The sequence below is a fragment of the Ostrea edulis genome, chromosome 1, assembly GCF_947568905.1.
Source record: "Ostrea edulis chromosome 1, xbOstEdul1.1, whole genome shotgun sequence".
NCBI classification, from domain to species: Eukaryota; Metazoa; Mollusca; class Bivalvia; order Ostreida; family Ostreidae; genus Ostrea; species Ostrea edulis.
The window spans coordinates 110,406,724-110,431,917 of NC_079164.1; the positions used below are offsets into that span (position 1 = coordinate 110,406,724).

At 33.8% G+C, this 25,194-nt stretch overlaps 2 protein-coding genes across 6 annotated transcripts in view; one reads left to right on the forward strand and one right to left on the reverse strand.

Annotated features, from left to right (window-relative positions):
- Window positions 1-25,194, forward strand: part of LOC130048670 (peroxidasin-like) — a 416,263-nt gene that overhangs the window by 98,168 nt on the left and 292,901 nt on the right. The window lies entirely within an intron of this gene.
- Window positions 22,549-25,194, reverse strand: part of LOC125678922 (uncharacterized) — a 122,857-nt gene continuing 120,211 nt past the window's right edge. For all 5 annotated transcript variants that reach the window (XR_008799791.1, XR_008799790.1, XM_056153290.1 and 2 more), the window contains one exon: window positions 22,549-22,717. Coding sequence is in view for 2 of the 5 variants with exons in the window: in XM_056153290.1 (XP_056009265.1) it covers window positions 22,595-22,717 (123 nt within the window). In the remaining 3 variants the exon portion in view is untranslated. The remainder of the gene's footprint in view (window positions 22,718-25,194) is intronic.

The window sequence follows — 25,194 nt, forward strand, 5'->3', positions numbered from 1 at the left end:
AAAGATTAATGGTGAAACGTAGTACAATACGCCATTTCCGAATTGCCTAATAGTTCTTTCCTTTTGTGGAACTCTTACGCACCTTGAGACGCAAAACATACATATTGATGCCGAATAACGCAGTCAGACACGTTCTATGTTACCTATCTCGTCTGCCGACACCAGAAAAAAAACACCCTACGCGGTATTTTCGAACAAAAACATTGCCCGCAAACAAGACTACCCTCAAATGCACGTGTTTTTCACATGTGTGTAAACAGCCGGAGTGCACTTCAGGGAGTAGCCTCAGCTACCAACAGCAAATAGTTCCTTTGTATACTATTGGTTATTTCTACAAATTACACAAAATTTCCTAATCAGGGGTGCAAAGATTATTAGAAAAGAAGAAGAGGAAATGAGAAAAATCGCGCAAGGAAAAAATATTTCTTTAAATCTATGGAACTACAATTGACTAAGTTCATTTTGATTGGACAATTACCGGTGTGATACCTACAAATGCCTATCGTTGCCTTCATATGTTGCCTAAAGGCCGATTATCAGACATTCTGCAACCACCCAAACTGCAGGAACGCACATTTGTAACTTTGTTAGTATTTGATTATAAAATAACTCAAACAATAATCGATAATTATCATTTTTGTTTGATTAAAATATCGCTCGTGCAGAGAAGAAAATAAAAAAATAATTTCATATTTAATTTGATTGCCTAATTCAAACAAATATTGTACATGATATGGTCAGTTTAATGTATACTCGGTTGAGCATTACTGAAGAGACATAATTTGTCGAAATGCGCATCTGGTGCATCAAAATTAGTACCGTATAAGTTTTACATACTAACGGCTGATATAAACAAAATTGACACTTTCATTACTTTTATCCGTATTTACATAGCTAGTCTATAGTATATGTATGCATAGTGCACCCACTCAAGCGTTCAACAGAACATTGAACGTACCTCCATCAGAGAAGAGCTGATATCTCGGAAGCTGCGTATTGATCTATTGTAGTATACACTGTATATTTGTGCATTTTGCCAAAAATCCATACTAATGACAAGTAATACACACCGAGATGCATGAAACGTTAAAATTTGTTGAAGTTTGTTCAGTGTTTAATGCTGAGATACCAGTAATTAGTAAATTTATAATATTAACACCGAACAACTAATTTTTGCAAAGTTGTTTATTCAACAAACATGGATCATAATAGTATCCAAACAACACAATCCTCCCTTTTAAAATCATTATAATAGTGATTTCCTTCAACTGTTCAGTGATAAATCCTTATTCAGCTCACATAAGACACTAACAGGAGTTCTAGCCTGTTAAGTTTGCAATGTTTTAGTTACATTGGTCTTCCGACACCAAAGCTTGATCTTAACTAAGTTATGGTGTGTCCTTAGAAGAATAGACTACCAGTTCATTGAATCAGGATGGACTTGTGTCGTGAGGTGTTTTCATTGACTGTAAAACTCGTATGTGTGGGTTTTTTTTTATTCTCAAGAGCTCTCATTTGTCTTCTATATCATACATTAGTCATGGAATGCATATTCTGCTCTTCAAGTTCTAAAAAATGTGTTGAACAAATATTGAAAAGTTCATCTTATTTTTCACATTTCACATTTTCATACAATACACACCTAATTCAGTTTGATTAATCCTTTCTCTACCGGCACATTTTAGAGGTTTTCAAAGACTAAATGACAATATTTTTAAATCGAGCTACATCTGCATGTATCACCAATTTAGGTAGGCGTGTGATATATAATTTTGTTCAGAATTGGACAGGGAACATTTTTTCTATAAAGTTTGTCATGTTATCCCATTAACCCAAAGAGTTATACGGATTTAAAGGTCATTTAAGTGCACAATTGTGAATTCTTTTTTCTCTGGAATATATATATTCATATGTTTTTATATTCATATGAAGCAGACTTTATTCAAAAACTTCTACGTGAGAAGAAAAAATCTCTCGCTGTGGTCTTCAATTCGACTTTTAGATATATCGATGACGTTTTGTCTATTAACAATGATAGCTTTTATTCATATGTCGATTGATATATCCCTGTGGGCTCGAAATAAAGGACACCACAGAGTCGTCCACTTCTGCTTCATACTTAGATATTTTATTGAAAATAGACATTAACGGCAAACTGACAACTCAACTGTAAGACAAACGGGATGATTTCAGTTTCTCCATCGTCAACTTCCCATATTTGTGTAGCAATATTCCATTATCACCTACATATGGTGTTTATATATCTCAACTGATTCGATATGCAAGAGCTTGTTCTGCGTATAGTCAGTTTTTAAATCGAGGTAAGCTACTGACAAACAATTGATGGTACAGGGATTTCAACAGTCTCGATTGAAGTCAGCATTTCGCAAATTTTATGGTCGTTATAACGTAGATCGTCAATATAACCTCGCATTGGGTTAAATGCTGTCTGATGTGTTTCATACCGATTGTTAAGCCGTTCTTGGCACACTGATTTTGACTGCGGATAACTCCATTTACCTGATCAGGATATAGGGCTCACGGCGGGTGTGACCGGTCAACAGGGGATGCTTACTCCTCCTAGGCACCTGATCCCACCTCTGGTGTGTCCAGGGGCCCGTGTTTGCCCAACTATCTATTTTGTATTGCTTATAGGAGTTATGAGATTGATCACTGTTCGTTATCTTCACCTTGCATATATTACGACCCCTCAAACTAGATTTGAGTCAAAAATAGGAAATTCTAAATGTATGAGCTGATGTGTATTTTAAAATACTACAAAAACATCAAATAAATCAATTTTATTGACAGAGATATTTTTGGTTGCTAAGTAATAACACTCTTGGTATAATTTTGACCATAATTTGCCTTTCTACATCTATTCGACACAAATTAATCATAATTACATTGCATGATGATTAATAAATGTTACATTATTTTAAAAATATAATCTTTGACTAGGTCTTAATCATTTTAAAAGGTTTTTAACAAAAAATAATAATAATGAAGAGAATTAAGGTCAAAGGTCATCAAATGGAAAAGTCGTACTTTACACACATATTAATCATTTTCTAATAATATGACGTTTTGTCATTGTGTTTCACTAAATAGTATAAATATTGCAACATTAAAACAAATATCTTTACTGTGAAAATCTAAAATAAACTATTTTTTTCATTCAAATATGTTTGGTTGCTAAGCAAAAACACCATTATTCTATCAAATGTTATGAAAAGGTACTGCCCGTTTTTCCTCCCCAAGTTCAATGTATACGAATGTTAAAGTACTTACTTTCAATCACTAGATTTTTGACAATGTATAGCTTTTCCATAATTCTAACATACGAAGTTTGATTTATCCCCATCCCCTTTATGGTAGTAGTGAATGCTTGTGGGAATGAAATGAAACCTTGAAATCCACGTCCTGGTGAATCAACCGTTTCACAAAACGTAAACATTTATGCTGCCTACTTGAATGTGCTATTTGAAAAATATTGCATTAGTGATCATGTGCATGTATACAAAATTAATTTGTCACGAATGTACATATATGACGGAAAATAACTTTATAATATTTATCCGTATATAACACAAAGCGATGTATGATACAGGCATATAGAATATGGGGTGTTTTCTTAACAACGTATATTTTTGTAGTAAAAAAATATATTTGGTGACTTCCCTATGCCACTTTTTAAAAAGTAATAGTGAATGGTAAGAATGCAGTTTCGAAGTAGTACTAATAGAAGTTATGAAATGAATTCATGTATACAAGGGAGCACCCTCCCCCTCCACACCCCCCCCCCCTCCGACCCCCCAACACCCCCGAATGAAGGACTAAAAGTTAGGGAAAGCGTAAACTTTAATCAATATTATATTTAACGAAAATATATTGCATGTATGTCAACCCAAACCCTCCCCCACCCCACAAATTAGGATTTTGAAGAACATGTTGGCTTTCTGTTTCACTGAATTTTACAAATATTATTTTTAGATATAGTGAAGTCAACTTCTCCGGCTCCCCGCCTCCCTTGAAAAAACGACCCTACATGTCTGTAATAAAATAGGTAATATACTAATATTCACGAAAGGGTAACACGTTACGAATCTGCAGATATAGGCCTAGGCCTAAATATAGTCGTATAGCATGACGGCATATGCACTGTAATGTTAAATAAAAAGTAGATCAGAATTACATTGAAATAGATCTACTTTAAATTAAAAAAATATCTTGATATTGGTCGTTTCCACTACACTACCGGCTGAGGTAACGTACTATGTAAGTTGACAAATCGATCTATCAACCCATTATGACGTCACTTTTGAAAAGTGACGCTATATACCGAAATACATGTATAAATCGGCCTAGTGCTCTGCCACGCATTTAGCTATATAGATTAATAAGAAATAGTAGCTTTTTGTATTTGGCAAAATGTTTTATATAATGCAATTCCATTAAAAGTATTTGATATCAAAGTATTCCTAACTAGTGTACATTTCGCTTAGTTACAGGGCACGGAAGTAAGATGACATGATTAATATATAATACACAACACAAGGGAAGACATGTAAATATCGTATCGTGACATTGCCCCCTCAATTGAATTAAGGCGTCCCATACAAAAATAAAGTAAAATAGGTACATAAAATGGCCTTTAGTGTTTTATATGGAAAATATTTAATGGAAAATATCCGAGAACGAAAGGACGTTTAAACCGATACCCAGTAGCCTTCCATACATTTTCATCGAGGCATGTGTTGAACATCACGAGACTATCACGTGACATTATATACTTAGAACCAACAAAAATTCTTGTGATAATTGCAAAAGTGGAACGATATCGGTTACATGCAGGCTGACCCTTTTAATATTGAAAAACAGAGCCTACTTTACATTACCTGAAAAGTTTTGGGAGCAAGTTCTCCGATAGAAGGAAGGAAGTTTAAAATGCCTTTAATGCAGCATATTTCTTAATTTTCATGAGTATGCAAGATATTATCAGATGCGGAAAGGGGTTTCTGTTTGTGTCAGAAGTTGATCTCAACACTTTTCTGATATATCAATGTAATAAGAATAAAAATATATAAACATCAAGCACCACCATACACTGTACATCGTTGCATTTTTACATTTACTGCAGCTGGTCGCAATAATTATGTAAATTAAACGCAGTGCTAATCCGATCAGGAGAATATGTAGGGGCGATTTCAAGGTAACAATATAAAATGAACATCACCTTCTTGCAAACTAGATATGATAAATGCAGAGTGATTTGATATGAAAAAGAAATAATATATGATTATATGATAAGCATTTAACAAGAAAAATTTTCATGAATACTGCTTATCACTTGATAACGGTAGTAAATAATGACATACTATTATGACACTTTCCCCGCGATACAACTGTAAGAACTTATGCATCGTGACGTATGTTTTTACTGTGACGTCATATGGTGCGAAGTGCACTGAGCTACATTTATATACAGCACTGTAATTGTTCCTGGCAAGCCTTAACTGAACTGAGCCGTTAAATTGATGTTAGGAATTTTATCATTTGATGCGGTGTTAGGCGTGTATTTTCTTTTGTAAACAAAATATAGGTAAACTTATTTAGCAACACATATATAACAACATCCATAAACACGACATGTATTTCCATGCTGTAAAAACGCTAAAATTATGAACGTTAGAATAAGAAATAAGTATGGTCCGCACAATATCACCATCGTAATTTGTTGTATGTGAAATGCTTACACATAAATGTTTCATGTGTGAAAATTTTAAATTGGTGATATTATGCGGACCTATTCAAATATCTTCAAAAGTGGTTAACTTTTATGACATTTTCCGGAAATTTGTGTTCCGTACGTATTTTGACCACGTCAATGTTGTAGAAATGAGACACATTTCCAAAGTTTCGGTTTATTTTTTAGACAAGTGTATCTCCGTCAGTATTTTGCAATGTAGAAGTTTGATTCAATATGTACTTCATTTTTGAATAATTCAGAGGGCCAAATATGACACCAAACGAACTTCGTCCTTTAAATGTACTTGCATTATATTTAAGAAACATGTTCTTCTTATATTCAACCTCTTAAACCCTATTTCTAGACATAATTCTTGGTACTGGATTGTTCCGATAGGGGCATGCGTTGACTAATCTGTCTATCGACTGGAACATCTCAGCATACATGCATAAGGTAATGCCCAAAAATCTGGAAAAAAGAGATTTCTTTATACTTAGCCCCAAATACTGATGTATTCTCAGAGCTTTTGAATACTCAATTGGCTCTGTAAATGTTTTCTATAATCAAGACCCTCTGAAAATAATGCGTTTAATTACTTATGAAATTTGATCAGGGGTAATTATAGTACACATTTGATAAATGTGTTAGATGCACAGCCAGATTAATTTTGGTAAAGATAATCTTATTAAAATGCATTTTATTATTCGTTTAAACTGGAAATCACTGTCACAATATTGGTACTTTAAAACTAGTAATACCTGTAACAGTTCCTCTTCAGTGACAGGCTGCGAACGTCCTTGGGAAACATATGACAATCCTTCCCACTAAATATGATCATCTCAGCATAATGGCTGGTGACAACACAGATGGAGAAAACCAAATCTTCTGTCAAAAAACAGCTTCATAAAATCTGCAGTTCTCTGAATAATTGGGTCAGATATCTGAATGGAAATTGCAAATAAGCAGTATTGGCCATCACACCTTATTTGTCAGCATTAAAAACACTTATCATACCTTATAATTAGAAACAGAATAATGATTTATCGTATTTAGTCTCATTTTTGTATTGCATGTTATATCTAGTGATGCAACGATAAACAGTAAAATGGTACACGCATATTAGTGTACCATAATGCCATTATTCCATTTGTTAATGTATTATCTGGATTCATTTGAATGTTAACCAAATGTATACGGATTTAACCTGATATTCAACCTCAAAAAGTAATACCAACTGAATGCCAGATTGTCGCTCCGAATGAAATGCCACAGTTCTTGGATCAGGTGCCCCTGTGTCCTCTACATCAGCATCCTTCCAATACATGTCTTGATTTGCCAGTAGACTGTCACTAGCGGACGATACTTGGAAGCTTTCCACTAAAGATTGGGATGTCAATAACCTTTATAAAGATGAAAAAATTACAAATCTTAATTAAGAATTATTGATTTATGTTTTAAAGCAAAATATAAGCTTCATCATAGTAAGGGGCAGTTTTGCATGAAAGTATTGGTCATATTTATTTAAGATAGAGATGTCCTATATTTGAAGTGCCATTTGGTAAGGGATTTACATACATGTCTTAGAAATTAATGGAATATTTCATTATACATAGCGATTGCAGCCGAGTGCGTATTGAAAGAAAAAAGATATGCATCATGGAGGTGTTAGCATTACGCCTAGCATATACATGGGGACAAATACTGAAGAAATTCAGGTTAAAACATACAGGATTCAGCGAAAATACTGTAACTCTGGGGGAAATTGAATGGCCCCAGATTTAAAGTAGAATTGAATTGGTTCTTCATTATACACAGTGAGTGTCTAAATTCTATGACATGGTACTCTGATGGGGTGTGGGTTTAATCGAAATTAGAGAAAATCTAGGCAAGAAGTGAGCACATGCCCATCAGCTCATAGCACACCAGCATGATAGATCACATGTAATTTATGGTCATAAGCTACTAAGTGTATATAAGATAAAAGAGAAATTTCTATGATTTTTCAATAACCTGTCATAATCATAATTGATGTTACACCCCCCCCCCCCTCCCCGACCTCTTGTCTCGAACACACATTTCGTTTTTATTTCTGTTACAATATGAAGAAAAAACTCAAATTAAGGTAATAAATTATATCATTATGATAATACAATAATGTGATATGTGCTTTCCTAACAGATTGTGTTTTATTTTCATAGAAAGATAGTCTTTTTATACACATAGAAAAATCTTGGAAAATAGCCTCCGCACCAGCGGTCATGAATGCCCAGTCTGATTAAAACCACCCCACCCCCTTCTCATCGTACACTAAATCTGACCTTTTCTTACACTCGCGCGTCAGGTAAGGAGAGACCAGAAATGGCGGGTAGTGGTGGTAATCAGACTGATTAATGCCGGGGCAGGATAGATTGATTGGTGTCAGATATGTTTAGCTCTTAATAAACAATTAGGTGTTATACACTTGGTTGAGATATCATAAAATATAAATGTTTTCTTTCATGAAACGAAAACTTATGGCATCAAATCGTGGTTAATATATTAATTGTGAATTTTTCATAACATGACATAACCATAGACGTTCTTTTTTCCTAGTCGGCCTTTGTGGCTACATTAACTTACATGTTTATACTGAATGCATGATCGTTTGGGTCATCTTGCAAGAGGAGATCCAGTGCATCTTCTTCATCTGACATCAGGTCCTTTTCAAGATGTAAAATACATTACAAGCGTTCGCTTTGTTGTTTTCGTTGAAACGGACACACGTGTGTTGCCCGTGCACAATTTCACAAAACCCCACGGTCGCGATCCGGATCACGGAAAAAAAATATAAAATATGCAAACTGGTTTCGTTTTTTTTGGGGGGGGGGGGTCTTTGTTTGGCAGAAAAAATATTACTATTCCGAACAAATATTACATAACGTTTATATCTGAATTTGAAGTATTTTTTTTTTAATTCACTCTACCGATATAACATTCTCATTAGGTGTTTTATGGAGTTACAAGTAGGTGGCGTAACTGTTATTCACAAACAATGGTTTCATACTTTTTTTTAAAACGCAGAGAATACCTGGCTGATTAATTCATACATATGTGTATATTGTTTTAGTGTATCAAAAAGTATTCAATCACCAATAGAGGGCATACAAATAGTTTTCACTACTTTATTGTGCGACGCGCGTCGATCACTTTCAGCGACGACGTTTTGTCGCTAATTTTAAAGAAAACCGTGCAGTATGTCCCAATTTCATTTTATCGTAATATAAAATCTACCATGAATTATAACACAAATAAGGGCCCATCAAAAAGAAAATGTCCTCTACTTTTACAGGCTGTATTTACTTTTCCCTATATCCATATTTGAATGTTGGTAAAACGCCGATCTGTTTAAACATTGAGAAATAAAATCGTAAGAAAGTGTACATGTGCAAACAATTGCTATTTTCTTATAACTTTGCCAGGCATTAAGAATAATTTTTATATGTGCTAAAAGCAGGGAATATATGCCTTTCAAAAATATAAAAAAAAATAGTGCATTCATATGGAAAATAAAACAAAAATCGTATTTTGGACCCACATTCACAACCCTGTGTTTGCGAAATTCGCAGTATTGGTACCCCTTTCTGCTTTTCCTTCATAAGCATCAAGTTTTATTTAAGGTAGTTCCAACCTCCTGTGACGTCATAAGATTTTGCGAAGTCTATGATTTAATAAGATTTATACGTGACATGAACATACATTTTGTTCGAGTCTTTTTCAATAGTTATTGTAAAAACAATCTTGTTAACCATAAATATTTCAAACCTATGTAAGGTGAAGATAACGAACAATGATCAATCTCATAACTCTTATAAATGGCCTAAATATGCAAAAAGAACTTGATACATTGTCAGAATGGGTTAAAAGCATAAGAGGGATATTAAAACCCCCGCATTAGACACATGAAAACAAAAGTACGTACCATCTATCCTTCTGTGTTTAATAAACCAGAAGTGATAAAAGAATTAGATAGGTTACATGAGGAATATGTTTTGGTTCCAGCTGACAAAGCTTGTAACAACATTGTCTTTGTTTGTAAGGCTCATTATTACAACTGTATTTTAAACGAACTTTAAAGCATTAATTCCACTTTTGGTAATCACACATATACTCTAACTGCTCTTTCAAAAGATGACATTCTTCAAAACCATGCTTCCGTTTTAGACACATTTAATATTCCAGTCAATGGGTCGAATGAATATGAGTTATCGTACATATACTGGATTCCTAAAATACATAAAAACCCTTACAAACAAAGATACATTGCTGGATCCAGTAAGTGCTCTACCAAGCCCCTATCTTTGCTCCTCACGAAAATGTTAACAGCTGTGAAGGAGAAACTTCAAACTTACTGTGCGACTACATATGCCAGACGTGGTGTTAATCAAATGTGGATTCTAAAAAATTCTAAAGAACTTTTAGTAAACTTGAAATCGCAGAATTTTTCCCAAATCAAAAACATTAAAACCTATGACTTTTCAACACTATACACGATCATTCCTCACAATAAATTAAAGACTAGACTTTTTGACATCATAGACAGTTGCTTCTTCAACAGAAACGGAAAACGGAAATATTCATATCTAGTGATCAGTCATTCAAAAACTTACTTTGTTAAATACCACTCTGATTTCACGCACAAGTACTCTGAAGTTGAAATAAAAAAAATATGCTAGAGTTCCTCATTGACAATATCTTCGTGGTCTTTGGAGATCAGGTCTTCCAACAGTCTGTTGGAATTCTCATGGGCACGAATTGTGCTCCTTTGTTAGCTGACCTGTTTTTATATTCATATGAAGCAGGATTTGTTCAAAAACTTCTACGCGAGAAGAAAAAATCTCTCGCTGTGGCATTAAATTCGACATTTAGATATATCCATGACGTTTTGTCTATTAAGAATAATAGCTTTCATTCATATGTAGATTTGATATATCCCTGTGAGCTCGAAATAAAGGACACCACAGAGTCGTCCACTTCTGCTTCATACTTAGATATTTTATCGAAAGTAGACATTAACGGCAAACTGACAACTCAACTGTATGACAAACGGGATGATTTCAGCTTCTCCATCGTCAACTTCCCATATTTATGTAGCAATATTCCATTATCACCTACATATGGTGTTTATATATCTCAACTGATTCGATATGCAAGAGCTTGTCCTGCGTATAGTCAGTTTTTGCATCGAGGCAAGCTACTGACAAACAAGTTGATGGTACAGGGATTTCAACAGTCTCGATTCGCAAGTTCTATGGTCGTTATAACGATCTAGTTCGTCAATACAACCTCGCATTTGGGTCAAATGCTGTTTGACGTGTTTCATACAGATTGTTATCCGTTCTTGGCACACTAATTGTAACTGCGGATAACTCCGTTTACCTGATCGGGATATAAGGTTACCGGCGGGTGTGATCGGTCAACAGGGGATGCTTACTCTCCTAGGCTCCTGATCCCACCTCTGGTGTGTCCAAGGGTCCGTGTTTGCCCAACTATCTATTTTGTATTGCTTATAGGTGTAAGAGATGTATGTTAATACCATATTTTTATGTATATGTTAGAAAAGGAAAAAAAATATATTTTAGCATGGCTAGGATTCGAACCGGGGTTGTTGTGGTCTGGAATTGCCAATCCCGTATGTTTACCACTTGACCATTGCAGATTATATACGGTAGCAAAGTTGTTACACAATATTTTTTTTTCATCGTCGCACTCTCAAAAATAATGCAGTCATGTAAATTAAGTTTTGTGCAGATTCAGAGTAATGCAAAATATTGTAACTTATATTTTGCATTATTTACATGTTTAAAATGGTATTTTTTTGTAAGAGAAGTTTTTGAAATATGTCAAAACTTGGTCATAGAGATTGTTTTTCTCGTGCGCGCCATTTGTGTTTTGGTTTATAGTCAAACTGCACAAAGATTCTCCTGTATTATAAAGTACATTGTAAGTATTGATTAGAAATGGAGATGCATACAGAGTGTGTAGTATTTGTGTGATATATATTTTTAAGATATATTGTGTAATATGAAATTGGATTATTTAATAGCAATGTTGTCAAACTTTGCAAGTTGGGTGAAATACCAGAGTAATGCCAATTGCTTTTCTATTATGGTTTTATTCTTATTATCAAATTATTAAGATAAGGGTATCGTTTACAGATAGATCTGTCAATGCTGTGTCAGTACGCTAGTCTGTTTGTCTGTCTGTTATTTGTAGACGTCTGACATACCAGTGTTTCTCTATCTGGGGTAGGTATAGTGGTCAGATAGTATGATATATTGTATGCTTTATATTTTGTTTTTATTAATTATGAACCATGAACCTACATTGTAATATTTGTGCAATAGTGTGTACTAGTTGTGTGTTTAGAAAAGGTTCATGAAGGTGATGCATATACATATAATTGTAAATAGAGCAGCACATAAAGTACTTGCAATTATTCATGTATTAGTAAAGTAAATTGAGTATTCATAACTTATTTGATAAATAGTTCATATCATGGTATTTATGTAGAATAATAATCTGAATTTGAAAATCCTTATAATTATTTTTTTTTTTTGGTAATTTCTTTTCTACAACATTTGTAACTGTGTTTTGTAGATCCGGTGTGACCGGTCAACGGGGATGCTTACTCCTCCTAGGCACCTGATCCCACCTCTGGTGTGTCCAGGGGTCCGTGTTTGCCCAACTATCTAGTTTGTATTGCTTGTAGGAGTTATGAGATTGATCACTGTTTGTTATCTTCACCTTGCATCCATCACCTTGATACAGTTAATACTGATTACTTCATGAATATCATTCAATAAAGAATAAAGTGAGACAAAAAGAATTCAGTTTCTTACATAGGAGTTATGAGATTGATCACTGTTCGTTATCTTCAACTTGCATATTTGTATTGTTTTCACATTCTATAATATCATTACCAAAACAAAATTTTTCCTCCAATAGTCTACCCGAGTTGTTGAAAATTATTGCTTTTTTATGTTTAATTCTAGACACCATTCACTACAGTAATCATGAAGGATATTTAGTGTATGTTGGAGATCTGATTTGGTATTGGATAATAGTACAAGGTCATCGGCATACAGAAGACATGAAATCTTTTCATTATCTAGAGTAACAGGAACAGAACTGTCATCTAGAATACTTGGGAAGTCATTTATAAAGAGTTTAAATAAAGATGGGACAAGGACATCACCTTGTCTAACTCCAACCCTAGATGTGAAAAAATATGTCCGATAACCCTAACCCAAACCCAAAAACTGCAATTTCCACATCCTGCCATACTGAAAACAAATGAAGGCTGTTCATATCCCCAATGCAAGAGAGTGTTACAAAGGGCAATAGCTCTTCCTGGTGTATTTTGGTTTATGCACCAGAGGAAAGTACTGGTTTATGTGTTTATGTGTTTATCTTTCCTTTCTCCACAAATATGTTTCTGTACTTTTTTAATGTGGATTCTAAAAAATTCTAAAGAACTTTTAGTAAACTTGAAATCGCAGAATTTTTCCCAAATCAAAAACATTAAAACCTATGACTTTTCAACACTATACACGATCATTCCTCACAATAAATTAAAGACTAGACTTTTTGACATCATAGACAGTTGCTTCTTCAACAGAAACGGAAAACGGAAATATTCATATCTAGTGATCAGTCATTCAAAAACTTACTTTGTTAAATACCACTCTGATTTCACGCACAAGTACTCTGAAGTTGAAATAAAAAAAATATGCTAGAGTTCCTCATTGACAATATCTTCGTGGTCTTTGGAGATCAGGTCTTCCAACAGTCTGTTGGAATTCTCATGGGCACGAATTGTGCTCCTTTGTTAGCTGACCTGTTTTTATATTCATATGAAGCAGGATTTGTTCAAAAACTTCTACGCGAGAAGAAAAAATCTCTCGCTGTGGCATTAAATTCGACATTTAGATATATCCATGACGTTTTGTCTATTAAGAATAATAGCTTTCATTCATATGTAGATTTGATATATCCCTGTGAGCTCGAAATAAAGGACACCACAGAGTCGTCCACTTCTGCTTCATACTTAGATATTTTATCGAAAGTAGACATTAACGGCAAACTGACAACTCAACTGTATGACAAACGGGATGATTTCAGCTTCTCCATCGTCAACTTCCCATATTTATGTAGCAATATTCCATTATCACCTACATATGGTGTTTATATATCTCAACTGATTCGATATGCAAGAGCTTGTCCTGCGTATAGTCAGTTTTTGCATCGAGGCAAGCTACTGACAAACAAGTTGATGGTACAGGGATTTCAACAGTCTCGATTCGCAAGTTCTATGGTCGTTATAACGATCTAGTTCGTCAATACAACCTCGCATTTGGGTCAAATGCTGTTTGACGTGTTTCATACAGATTGTTATCCGTTCTTGGCACACTAATTGTAACTGCGGATAACTCCGTTTACCTGATCGGGATATAAGGTTACCGGCGGGTGTGATCGGTCAACAGGGGATGCTTACTCTCCTAGGCTCCTGATCCCACCTCTGGTGTGTCCAAGGGTCCGTGTTTGCCCAACTATCTATTTTGTATTGCTTATAGGTGTAAGAGATGTATGTTAATACCATATTTTTATGTATATGTTAGAAAAGGAAAAAAAATATATTTTAGCATGGCTAGGATTCGAACCGGGGTTGTTGTGGTCTGGAATTGCCAATCCCGTATGTTTACCACTTGACCATTGCAGATTATATACGGTAGCAAAGTTGTTACACAATATTTTTTTTTCATCGTCGCACTCTCAAAAATAATGCAGTCATGTAAATTAAGTTTTGTGCAGATTCAGAGTAATGCAAAATATTGTAACTTATATTTTGCATTATTTACATGTTTAAAATGGTATTTTTTTGTAAGAGAAGTTTTTGAAATATGTCAAAACTTGGTCATAGAGATTGTTTTTCTCGTGCGCGCCATTTGTGTTTTGGTTTATAGTCAAACTGCACAAAGATTCTCCTGTATTATAAAGTACATTGTAAGTATTGATTAGAAATGGAGATGCATACAGAGTGTGTAGTATTTGTGTGATATATATTTTTAAGATATATTGTGTAATATGAAATTGGATTATTTAATAGCAATGTTGTCAAACTTTGCAAGTTGGGTGAAATACCAGAGTAATGCCAATTGCTTTTCTATTATGGTTTTATTCTTATTATCAAATTATTAAGATAAGGGTATCGTTTACAGATAGATCTGTCAATGCTGTGTCAGTACGCTAGTCTGTTTGTCTGTCTGTTATTTGTAGACGTCTGACATACCAGTGTTTCTCTATCTGGGGTAGGTATAGTGGTCAGATAGTATGATATATTGTATGCTTTATATTTTGTTTTTATTAATTATGAACCATGAACCTACATTGTAATATTTGTGCAATAGTGTGTACTAGTTGTGTGTTTAGAAAAGGTTCATGAAGGTGATGCATATACATATAATTGTAAATAGAGCAGCACATAAAGTACTTGCAATTATTCATGTATTAGTAAAGTAAATTGAGTATTCATAACTTATTTGATAAATAGTTCATATCATGGTATTTATGTAGAATAATAATCTGAATTTGAAAATCCTTATAATTATTTTTTTTTTGGTAATTTCTTTTCTACAACATTTGTAACTGTGTTTTGTAGATCCGGTGTGACCGGTCAACGGGGATGCTTACTCCTCCTAGGCACCTGATCCCACCTCTGGTGTGTCCAGGGGTCCGTGTTTGCCCAACTATCTAGTTTGTATTGCTTGTAGGAGTTATGAGATTGATCACTGTTTGTTATCTTCACCTTGCATCCATCACCTTGATACAGTTAATACTGATTACTTCATGAATATCATTCAATAAAGAATAAAGTGAGACAAAAAGAATTCAGTTTCTTACATAGGAGTTATGAGATTGATCACTGTTCGTTATCTTCAACTTGCATATTTGTATTGTTTTCACATTCTATAATATCATTACCAAAACAAAATTTTTCCTCCAATAGTCTACCCGAGTTGTTGAAAATTATTGCTTTTTTATGTTTAATTCTAGACACCATTCACTACAGTAATCATGAAGGATATTTAGTGTATGTTGGAGATCTGATTTGGTATTGGATAATAGTACAAGGTCATCGGCATACAGAAGACATGAAATCTTTTCATTATCTAGAGTAACAGGAACAGAACTGTCATCTAGAATACTTGGGAAGTCATTTATAAAGAGTTTAAATAAAGATGGGACAAGGACATCACCTTGTCTAACTCCAACCCTAGATGTGAAAAAATATGTCCTTTTAACATTTACTTTCACACACAATCGGTCATTTTTATACATAGATTTAAGAATTCTGTAAAAAATACCTTCTGATATCATATGATTGTAGTTTATACATAATGCCAACATGAATGACTTTATCAAATGCCTTGCGAAAATCAACAAAGCAGGCATATGATTTCTTATCACCAGCCTTTAAATATTTGTTAATCAAACATTTCAACACAAAAATATTACAGGGAGCGCGCAGCACATTGCGGTCCTCATTTGATGGGATCAAGTAAGGAATAAATAGAAAATTTGCAATTTCTAATTGAAATCAATTGCCAGTTAAGGAATTTTTCTAAGAATTAAGTGTAATGACTTGAAAATTGTATAACTGAACAAAATTTCTTAGTCATTGATTACATTTATATATACATGTGGCCCTAGTGTGTTTTTTTTGCAAGCAATGTATGGTCATGGTGTAACAAAGTATATAAATATTAACTAGTCCTCAATTTCTTTAGATCAGAATAATGATGTCCTCAGCATATCAGCTATTCTTCATTTTTAATTTCTATCAATATTTTCGACAATCAAACACCAAAAAAATGCAATAAGATATGCCTAAAACACATGTACAACCAACGCATACATGTAAATTATCAATTTATCGTTTCATACTGAACAAAACTACTTGTTGTTAAATCTACACCAGATGCCAATAAACAAAGCATATTAATTATCTCGAATTGGCATCCCTAGTGTAAAATTTTCGTTAAATTATTATTTTTTTTTTGCATGTGATTCAATGTTTTGAAATTTTGTGTACATCAACTTATAGTTCCTCTTCCACTTAAACTACTCAAATGAGCACAAAAATAATCATCAGACACATAGCAACATTTGAACAATGGATCTGCCCCCTTTTATTATTACAAAGTTGGTTATTTTTTACTTCCAGATATAGTTCTATAGATAGTCTGCTCCTCCCACTCTTTTTTTTTTTTTTTTTTTTAGAAAAAAGCATTGTCATGAATGTTAAAAATTAACCAATGAATGGAAGTGGAAGATCAACCCTTGCCATCTTTCTTCTTGAGCTTTGGATTTTCAGGCAATATTATGAAGTCAACCCCCCCCCCCCTCCTTATCACATGTATGGTTTCATTGTGTTCTTAATTCTAGGTGTCTTTTGTTTTAAAACAGACTACTACTGAAATCCTCAGTATTAATTGCATAATTTGGAAACAAATAAATGTCAAGTACACTTATAAACCCCCCTACTCAACTCTAGAATTCGACGAAGTGTATACCTTATAAAGTTTTCTCCATTAAATCGAAGAAAACAAACCCTGGTTCTAAAACAAAATTCTCAATTTTGGTAAAGAAGTTTTTGAAAAGTACCGTCAATCCAGAGTCCTTAGATTTACAATCTATGTTCCCCTTGTCCCAAAGATGCTTAAAAGACATTTGAAAAGAATTGGAAGGTTGGTTATCAAGAAAAATATTAATGTTCAATTGTTAACGTCAGTCTGTCTGTCTTATGACTGACGCAGACAAATAGCAATATGTAGGTCACTTGAGTGATTCTCAACATTGACCTAATTAGAATTAATCATTTTTACAAATGATACTGAGCTCATACACATGTGTATACATATATGCGCGTCATTGGCAACAAAACAACTAGTCTTTCTGAGTATGCTAAGTGAAGTATATTTTTTTAGGAAGTTGTGATGAAAACGTTTCAAGTCATCATGTTGCATAAAAAAATGGATGGTCTCATGTGATTATTCTAGAGAATTTGATTTCCATGCAGGCTCTAACCAAGAAACTAAACCCAATGTACCACATTCCCAACATCTATTAATTTGTTTTAGGATTTCTTATACTGGGATTCAAATTTGAATTTCAAATTATGCACTCAATGTATATTTATTAATGATGAATACTTACCGCCTCAAAGTCAGCTCCTTGGTCCACTCCATCTTTAGATGATTTGCACAGTATGATGCTCATGCAGCTGAAACACAGAAAAGCACACATTAAACAAAATAGTGGTCATGTAATTGGGCTAAAATATGTGATTTTTGGATCAAAAAGCAAGAGTTCAAAAATATTTGTATTACAATTTACATTTAATATTTTTTGATTTACTTCAGTTGACAGGACCTACATGTTTTACAATTTGCGGACCCAGTTACATGGCCCATTCCAAAATCATAATTGTGGGGGTTACCACAGGTACACAAACTTTAAGGTAGCCTGGCTGCACACATGCCATTCACATGTTTGTTTTTATCGTAAACTTCAGAGAGAGAGAGAGAGAGAGAGAGAGAGAGAGAGAGAGAGAGAGAGAGAGAGAGAGAGAGAGAAAGATTAGGATTAAACTATGATGATGAAACATGATTTTGTAAGTATTCCCCAATTTTACAGATCCTGAACTTAGTGTAATTATGTTCGGAAACTCCCTGAGTGAATGTTAGGTAGGGAACATGCTTAACTAGTATTCTATTGTACACCCATGCAGTAAATGACAGGACTACTTACAATGTTCAGTCTACATGTATACCACTATAGCTGACGAGCCGGACTGGCAGTATAAAATAAATTGGGGTTCTCATATGTTTACTATAAGCCAATTTTCTGATACCTTTCATTCAGACTTTACTTTAGAATTTGGATTCGACATCAAATAGAAAACTTACGCCAATGCACGGTGAAGATAACGAACAGTGATCAATCTCATAACTCCTATAAGCAATACAAATAGATCGTTGGGCAAACACGGACCCCTGGACACACCAGAGGTTGGATCAGGTGCATAGGAGGAGTAAGCATCCCCTCTTGACCGGTCACACCCGCCGTGATCCCTGTATCCTGATCAGGTAAACGGAATTATCCGCCGTCAATACACGTTCCAACACGGCAACAGGCCGGACTTTTTCATATTTTCTATGAATATGTCTGTGCCTTCTGTGTCCCTGGCCATTTTATTAATCGGATGTGATTCAATAAACCGTCAAATTCCACAACATCTACTTTCTCTACGACTACGTAGACGATTGGATACTAGAGTTCGGTGACTTTGACAAAGATCAAACGGATTTGTATTCCACGAAATAAACCGGACTCCTTTAGCACAATTGAAAATAAAGATCGTGGTGGTGAATTAAGTGAACAAAGAGCATCTGATGTTTACAAACTTCTGAAGAACAGATTGAATAAAAACTGCAATTTCCACATCCTGCCATACTGAAAACAAATGAAGGCTGTTCATATCCCCAATGCAAGAGAGTGTTACAAAGGGCAATAGCTCTTCCTGGTGTATTTTGGTTTATGCACCAGAGGAAAGTACTGGTTTATGTGTTTATGTGTTTATCTTTCCTTTCTCCACAAATATGTTTCTGTACTTTTTTAAAAGGCAGATTCAAAATGTTTACTCGCATGTGAGTTTACACCATATGATTGGGCAAATATATTTTATTCCTCTCTAAAAATTACATATATCAAAGCCTTATACATCATAAAAATAATTATTTCCATTGTTTTCAAAGATTAAATAAATACAAAGAAAATCAAAAAGCTTAAACCCAGCTCAACATAATTTTTACCATTTTTTTCATAAACAATAGCAGTTAATATTTGATTATTCAAAATATAACATACATGTACAGATTTTGTCCAGCTATTGTTAGAGGGTCGGTTTCCATGGCAACAATTACTAAGTCAAACCTTCACATGTCCTTTTTGTTTTATATTTCTCATAATATTGTTATAAACAAAGTTTCATCAAAATCTGTGACAAACCGTGGCCACTGAATTTTGATAGTTAAAATGGAATCAGTCTTAAAAAGCAATTTTTAAATGACTGATCACTAATTATGAATATTTCCTTTTTCCGTTTTTGTTGAAGAAGCAACTGTCTACGGTATCAAAAAGTCTAGTCTTTAATTTGTCGTGAGAAATGATCGTGTAAAGTGTTGAAAAGTCATACGTTTTGATGTTGTTGATTTGAGAAAAGTTTTGCGATTTCAAAATTACTTAAAGTTATTTACAATGTTTTAGAATTTAGAATCCACATTTGATTTGCACCACTTCTGGCATTATTTGTGGCACACTACGTTTCACCTTCACATCTGTTAAAATTTTCGTGGGGAGGAAAGATAGGGGATTGGTAGAACACTTATTGGATCGTGTAAGTTTTCTTTCTTTCTAAGGGTATTTGTGAAGTTTAGGAATTCCAGTATAGGTACGGTAACTCACATTCATCAATCCCATTGACTGAGATATTAAATGTGTAAACAGAAGCATGATTTTGAAGAATTTCATCTTTTGAAAAGGCATTTTGAATATAGGTACAACTACCAAATGTAGAATTAATGCCAAGTTCGTTGAAAATACAGTTGTAGTAATGAACCTTACAAACAAAGACAATAGTGTTCGAAGTTTTGGCAGTTGGAACCAAAACATGTTCTTCGTGTTTACTAATTTGATATTTTGATATTTCAGGTCCTCGTTTCAAACTACATCAATGTCACCACACAGCTATTATAAGGTTTCCCGGAGCTTTGAAATGCATTCAAAACATACATTGCATTGCGAGGTCGGTTTTGATCTTAAATTGCAATTTATATACTTGAGTGCAAAATATTTAGATAAAAGGTTAATTCAGCTATATATTAACATGAATTGCATGATCACGTGAGGGTCGCTTATAATTGTTTGACATGTTTTACATAAATCGCTTCACCGCAGCTGTGCGGTTACCTTAAGGCAGGTTATGAAAATCTTTACTGGAATAATTCAGTGAAACAATATGACGTCACAATTGAAATAAGTATATCACTAAGTATATACTAAATTCCAATATTAATTGCATTCAATATTTAATTATGCATAGAATAAACCATGCGGCTACTAAGATCCAAAGATATACAAACTGTTATATTGCTGTCGTGTCTAATCACCATGAAAGTAAACAGATGACGTCATAACTATACAACGAGTCACGTTGACACATGTAAAGAATTTGTTAAAGTGTGTCATGTAGATACCATGTTTTTGCCCAGCTCTCTATTATGTATTGTTTATAGGAGTTATGAGATTGATCACTGTTCGGTATCTTCACCTTTCACTGTAATGAAACTTCAAAAGTAACACACTACGCCACATATCTATATAAACTTTATATACCCTGTGTGAAAGGTCATAAACTAATGTACACGGCAATTACCGATATAACCGTCTGTTATGAAAACTGTTAAAGAAACTGTATATCACCAGTTTAAAATGTGAAGGATAGACTATATGGTTTCGTGTTTAAATGTTTAATAGTTATTTTTTACTGAAAGTAGTAGGATTCTAACAACACTTTTGATAAACGATGGGTGGTTTACCGTCATTATCTTCAGTTAGATCACAGTTTAAATCCTGGGGTTGTGTGGTACTTTTCCATTTTCAATTAAGGTACATTCGTGATCTATTTATAACAGTCATGTAATGACGTCATACAGAATCACATGTTTGTCATGTTATGATACAAAAATGTTTTCATGTAAACATCCAAAATAGTTTTTTTAAAGTAAGTAGCTATCTCCCTTCTTAAAGGACAGGTTTTAAAACTTGTGTAGTTTACGTACAATTATTTTTAACTTTTTGTTTTAAAAATGCACTCACCGTATTATGACACTCTTCCCGTCATAACAAGTCAAGTTTGCAGTGACTTGACGTAATTTATCTATGGGAAGCTTCACCCTACCTGTGCAGTAGTGACATCTACAGCTGGGCTGGGTTAATTATCTTCAGCTTGCCATGCGCATGCAATATATTGACCTTTTCCGTCTAAGAAAGGTGTATTTCGCAATTTATCTGTCAATAAATGGTTCATAAAAAATTGAACGTGATGAACAGTAGCTAATCTCATCAATCCTATAGAAATACAAAATTAAGAGTAAAGCAAACATGAACCCCTGGACACGCCAGATGTGGGATTGGGTGCCAAAGAGGAGTAGCAAGCATTTCCTATTGACCAGTCACAAATTGAGCTTTCCTGTTTCGTCAGGTAAACGGAGTTATCCATAGTGAAATCAGTATGTAAAGACTAGCCTAACAATTGATAAAAAGGGTAGACATCATTCAACCTAAGGAAAAGTTGCATTTGCAACTAAGATCATTGACGTTTCGTGCTGACTTCAAACGAGACTGTAAAACTACATTTAACATCGACTTATTGTTCAGAAGATTGTCTCAATTGAATAATTTATTATTCGTAGAACATGCTCTAGCAGGTCAGTTAAAAGACATTGAAACCATCATGGAATGATTCTCCATAACTATGGGGAGCTGGCGATTGATATGATGTATTTATTCTAATTGTCATCAACTTCAATCATTAGTTTGCTGTTTGGAAACGTAGATGGGGTCAGAGTTATATTGTGTGTTAATTTCCTTAATACGCCCAGTATATTGAAGAAAAAATAAAATAAAATTTATTCTTTTCGTCATTTATTGAATCAAGTAGTAAAGAAGATACAAAGTAATGATTTAAATGCAAATCACATATCTTGCAATAATACTTTGAATAAAGAATCCACGGTATCTCATCAAACTCTCGGTTTTTTTCTTGTTCGTGTTATCATCCCACCAAAAATTGGCCCACACTGGACTCTAAAACAAAAAGTGTGCAATTTATTGATGTGGTAGCTAGTATCACGTAAATACGAACAAACTAGTAAGGGGCACTAATTATTTGTAATGTAATTCAAAATATCCACCGTGGTTAACTACAGATTGGTGCGCACCTGCATCCTGTGCAGGGTTTGAAAAAGGGGGTTGAGAAAAGGAAAGTGTATTGTTGTGTAATACTTATACCTGATTAGCACATGTGACCTAGATTGTTCAAGGTGTTCGATGTGTGTCGATATTCACCACTTTAGTAGAAAGATGACGTGATACTGATTACATAACCGCCTTTCATAAATGTTCCAGATACTTAGAATATATACGTTATGAAATATTATGATATTAAGTTCTTGAAGACAAACACTTTAACAAATGATGATTAAATGCATTTCCGAAAATGTATTGGGGACCATAGGGATTATTCTGACTGGAATTTAGGTTTGCGACATTTTGACATGTAGTGAATAAATTCTTGTAGGAAATCAGTGTGTTCTGCAGGAATATATCGAACGCTTTTTTTTTTTTTACTTTTAACAAAAAATTACCGGTGTTGTTTTTGGACAAGATAGTCTTAATTTTTGGATGTTTTACATTTTCTGTACCTTTGTACAAAAGGAAATACTTTTGGTATAAAAAGTACACAAGGCATACATGTAGGATATAAATGTAGAAGAGGTTTTAGGAAGAGTACTATTTATCAAATTATATTATTTTGTGAAGAAATTCGAAATCAAAACACAGAAATAGCACTTTGTATATCTTGATCAAAATGTATATTGGTTGTCATGGCAACATAAATGCATATTGAACAGCTTTACAAGGTTTACGTCCGAAAAGTTTACTTTTAACATATTTGTACATTAAACTTTTATAAAAGCAAATAAGATTTCTAGCACCACCCTCAGACTTTGTTTACTTGGTAACAGAATAAAACAATTGTTTCAATTATGTGATTTGTTATTTTGTATTATAACTGTACAATTTTTGAAGGGTGCATTGAGCATTTCATGAACAAAATATGATTCAAAGCTAAAATGATAAACGAATTCTGTTTATTTGTCAGGTATGTTCAAGCATGGTAGTACCACATATTCTCCTGATTTATTTCACAATTTTAATATCAAGCGATATGGATCAACCTGATGATCGATGAAGGCGAAATTAGAACCTAATTATCTGATATCAAAAATAATATGACCAGACACAAAAGCAAATAGGATGAATATAAACCTATGGGTGTCTACCTTACAAATGAAATGTCAATTTCAATGAAAATGTTTCCTTTAATTCAATTACAGGAGGACAATCTACATCTTCATTTTCTCGGCAGGTTTTCTACAGTCCTGTTTTTGTCATAAATTAAGTGTTTCAGTAGCCTGAGACTGTATTGAATGCCGCGTCTTTGAAATAAATCACAAGGCACGTTTGGGGCCAAATTTCGTCCCGCGTCCAAATTAAATGATATTCCTCAAAATTCTTTCATATGGTGTATACTTCCATACAATGGTTATGATGTATTTGTAAAAAGCTTTACTTATGTATAATACATATGTAAATACAGTATAGTTTACGATAACGTTGTGCCATTTTGACGTTACTTTATGCGACGTCATGAACAAGAAGGCTATGTCATCAACTCAATATGAAAATAATCCAATGTATGTCGCCATATGCTTCAAGTTTTATTAAACAAATGTGCTCTATGATTTTTATTTGAAAAGTTTAATTGATTTCTTTCGAAAGTTTTAATCAATCGATGAGTCGATGCGGCGGATGCCATGATTTGAAGGACGATTAGTGTAATCGTATATAAGAATTGTAGAGCAACCCATATGTATTCATTGAATTTTACTTTTGTATTTACAGTACATCTATGTAGCGCGTGGTTACCTGAGGATGTTCTTGTGTATATATGTACACTTTGTTATTTTTTTCTGAGCACACTCAATATGTTTTCACCGAAGGCACACGCACTAACCAATGCTACATTGGATTGTAGTAAAAAGAGCATGAAATTCATTCAGAAGTTATGTGAAAAGGAATATTATAAAACGAACTTAAAAAGTTTGTTTTAAAATTCAACACATAACAATGGGACCGAATGTGAACCTTATAGGATGTGGTAAGATTTACAAACAATGTGATAAGTTCTACACAAGATTTGACACTGACACCATGAAAAATCTAACAAAAAAGAATCTTGTCGGTATTATATTCAATTTATTTTAGCATTAATACACTTGTATCTATTTATACTCATTATTTGAAGAAAACATATACAGGCTCCTGATAATTATTTTCATATAACAAATCGTTCAATGCACTAGTATTTACGCAAAGGAAAAAGTTTGAATCATAAATCATATTCATTGTCGCAAACCACGTCCGAATTCCGCATGGGAGATGATCGTATATTTTGACGAGGGGAAGAGTGTGGGAGAGGGCTTGCTCCCTCTTAAAGA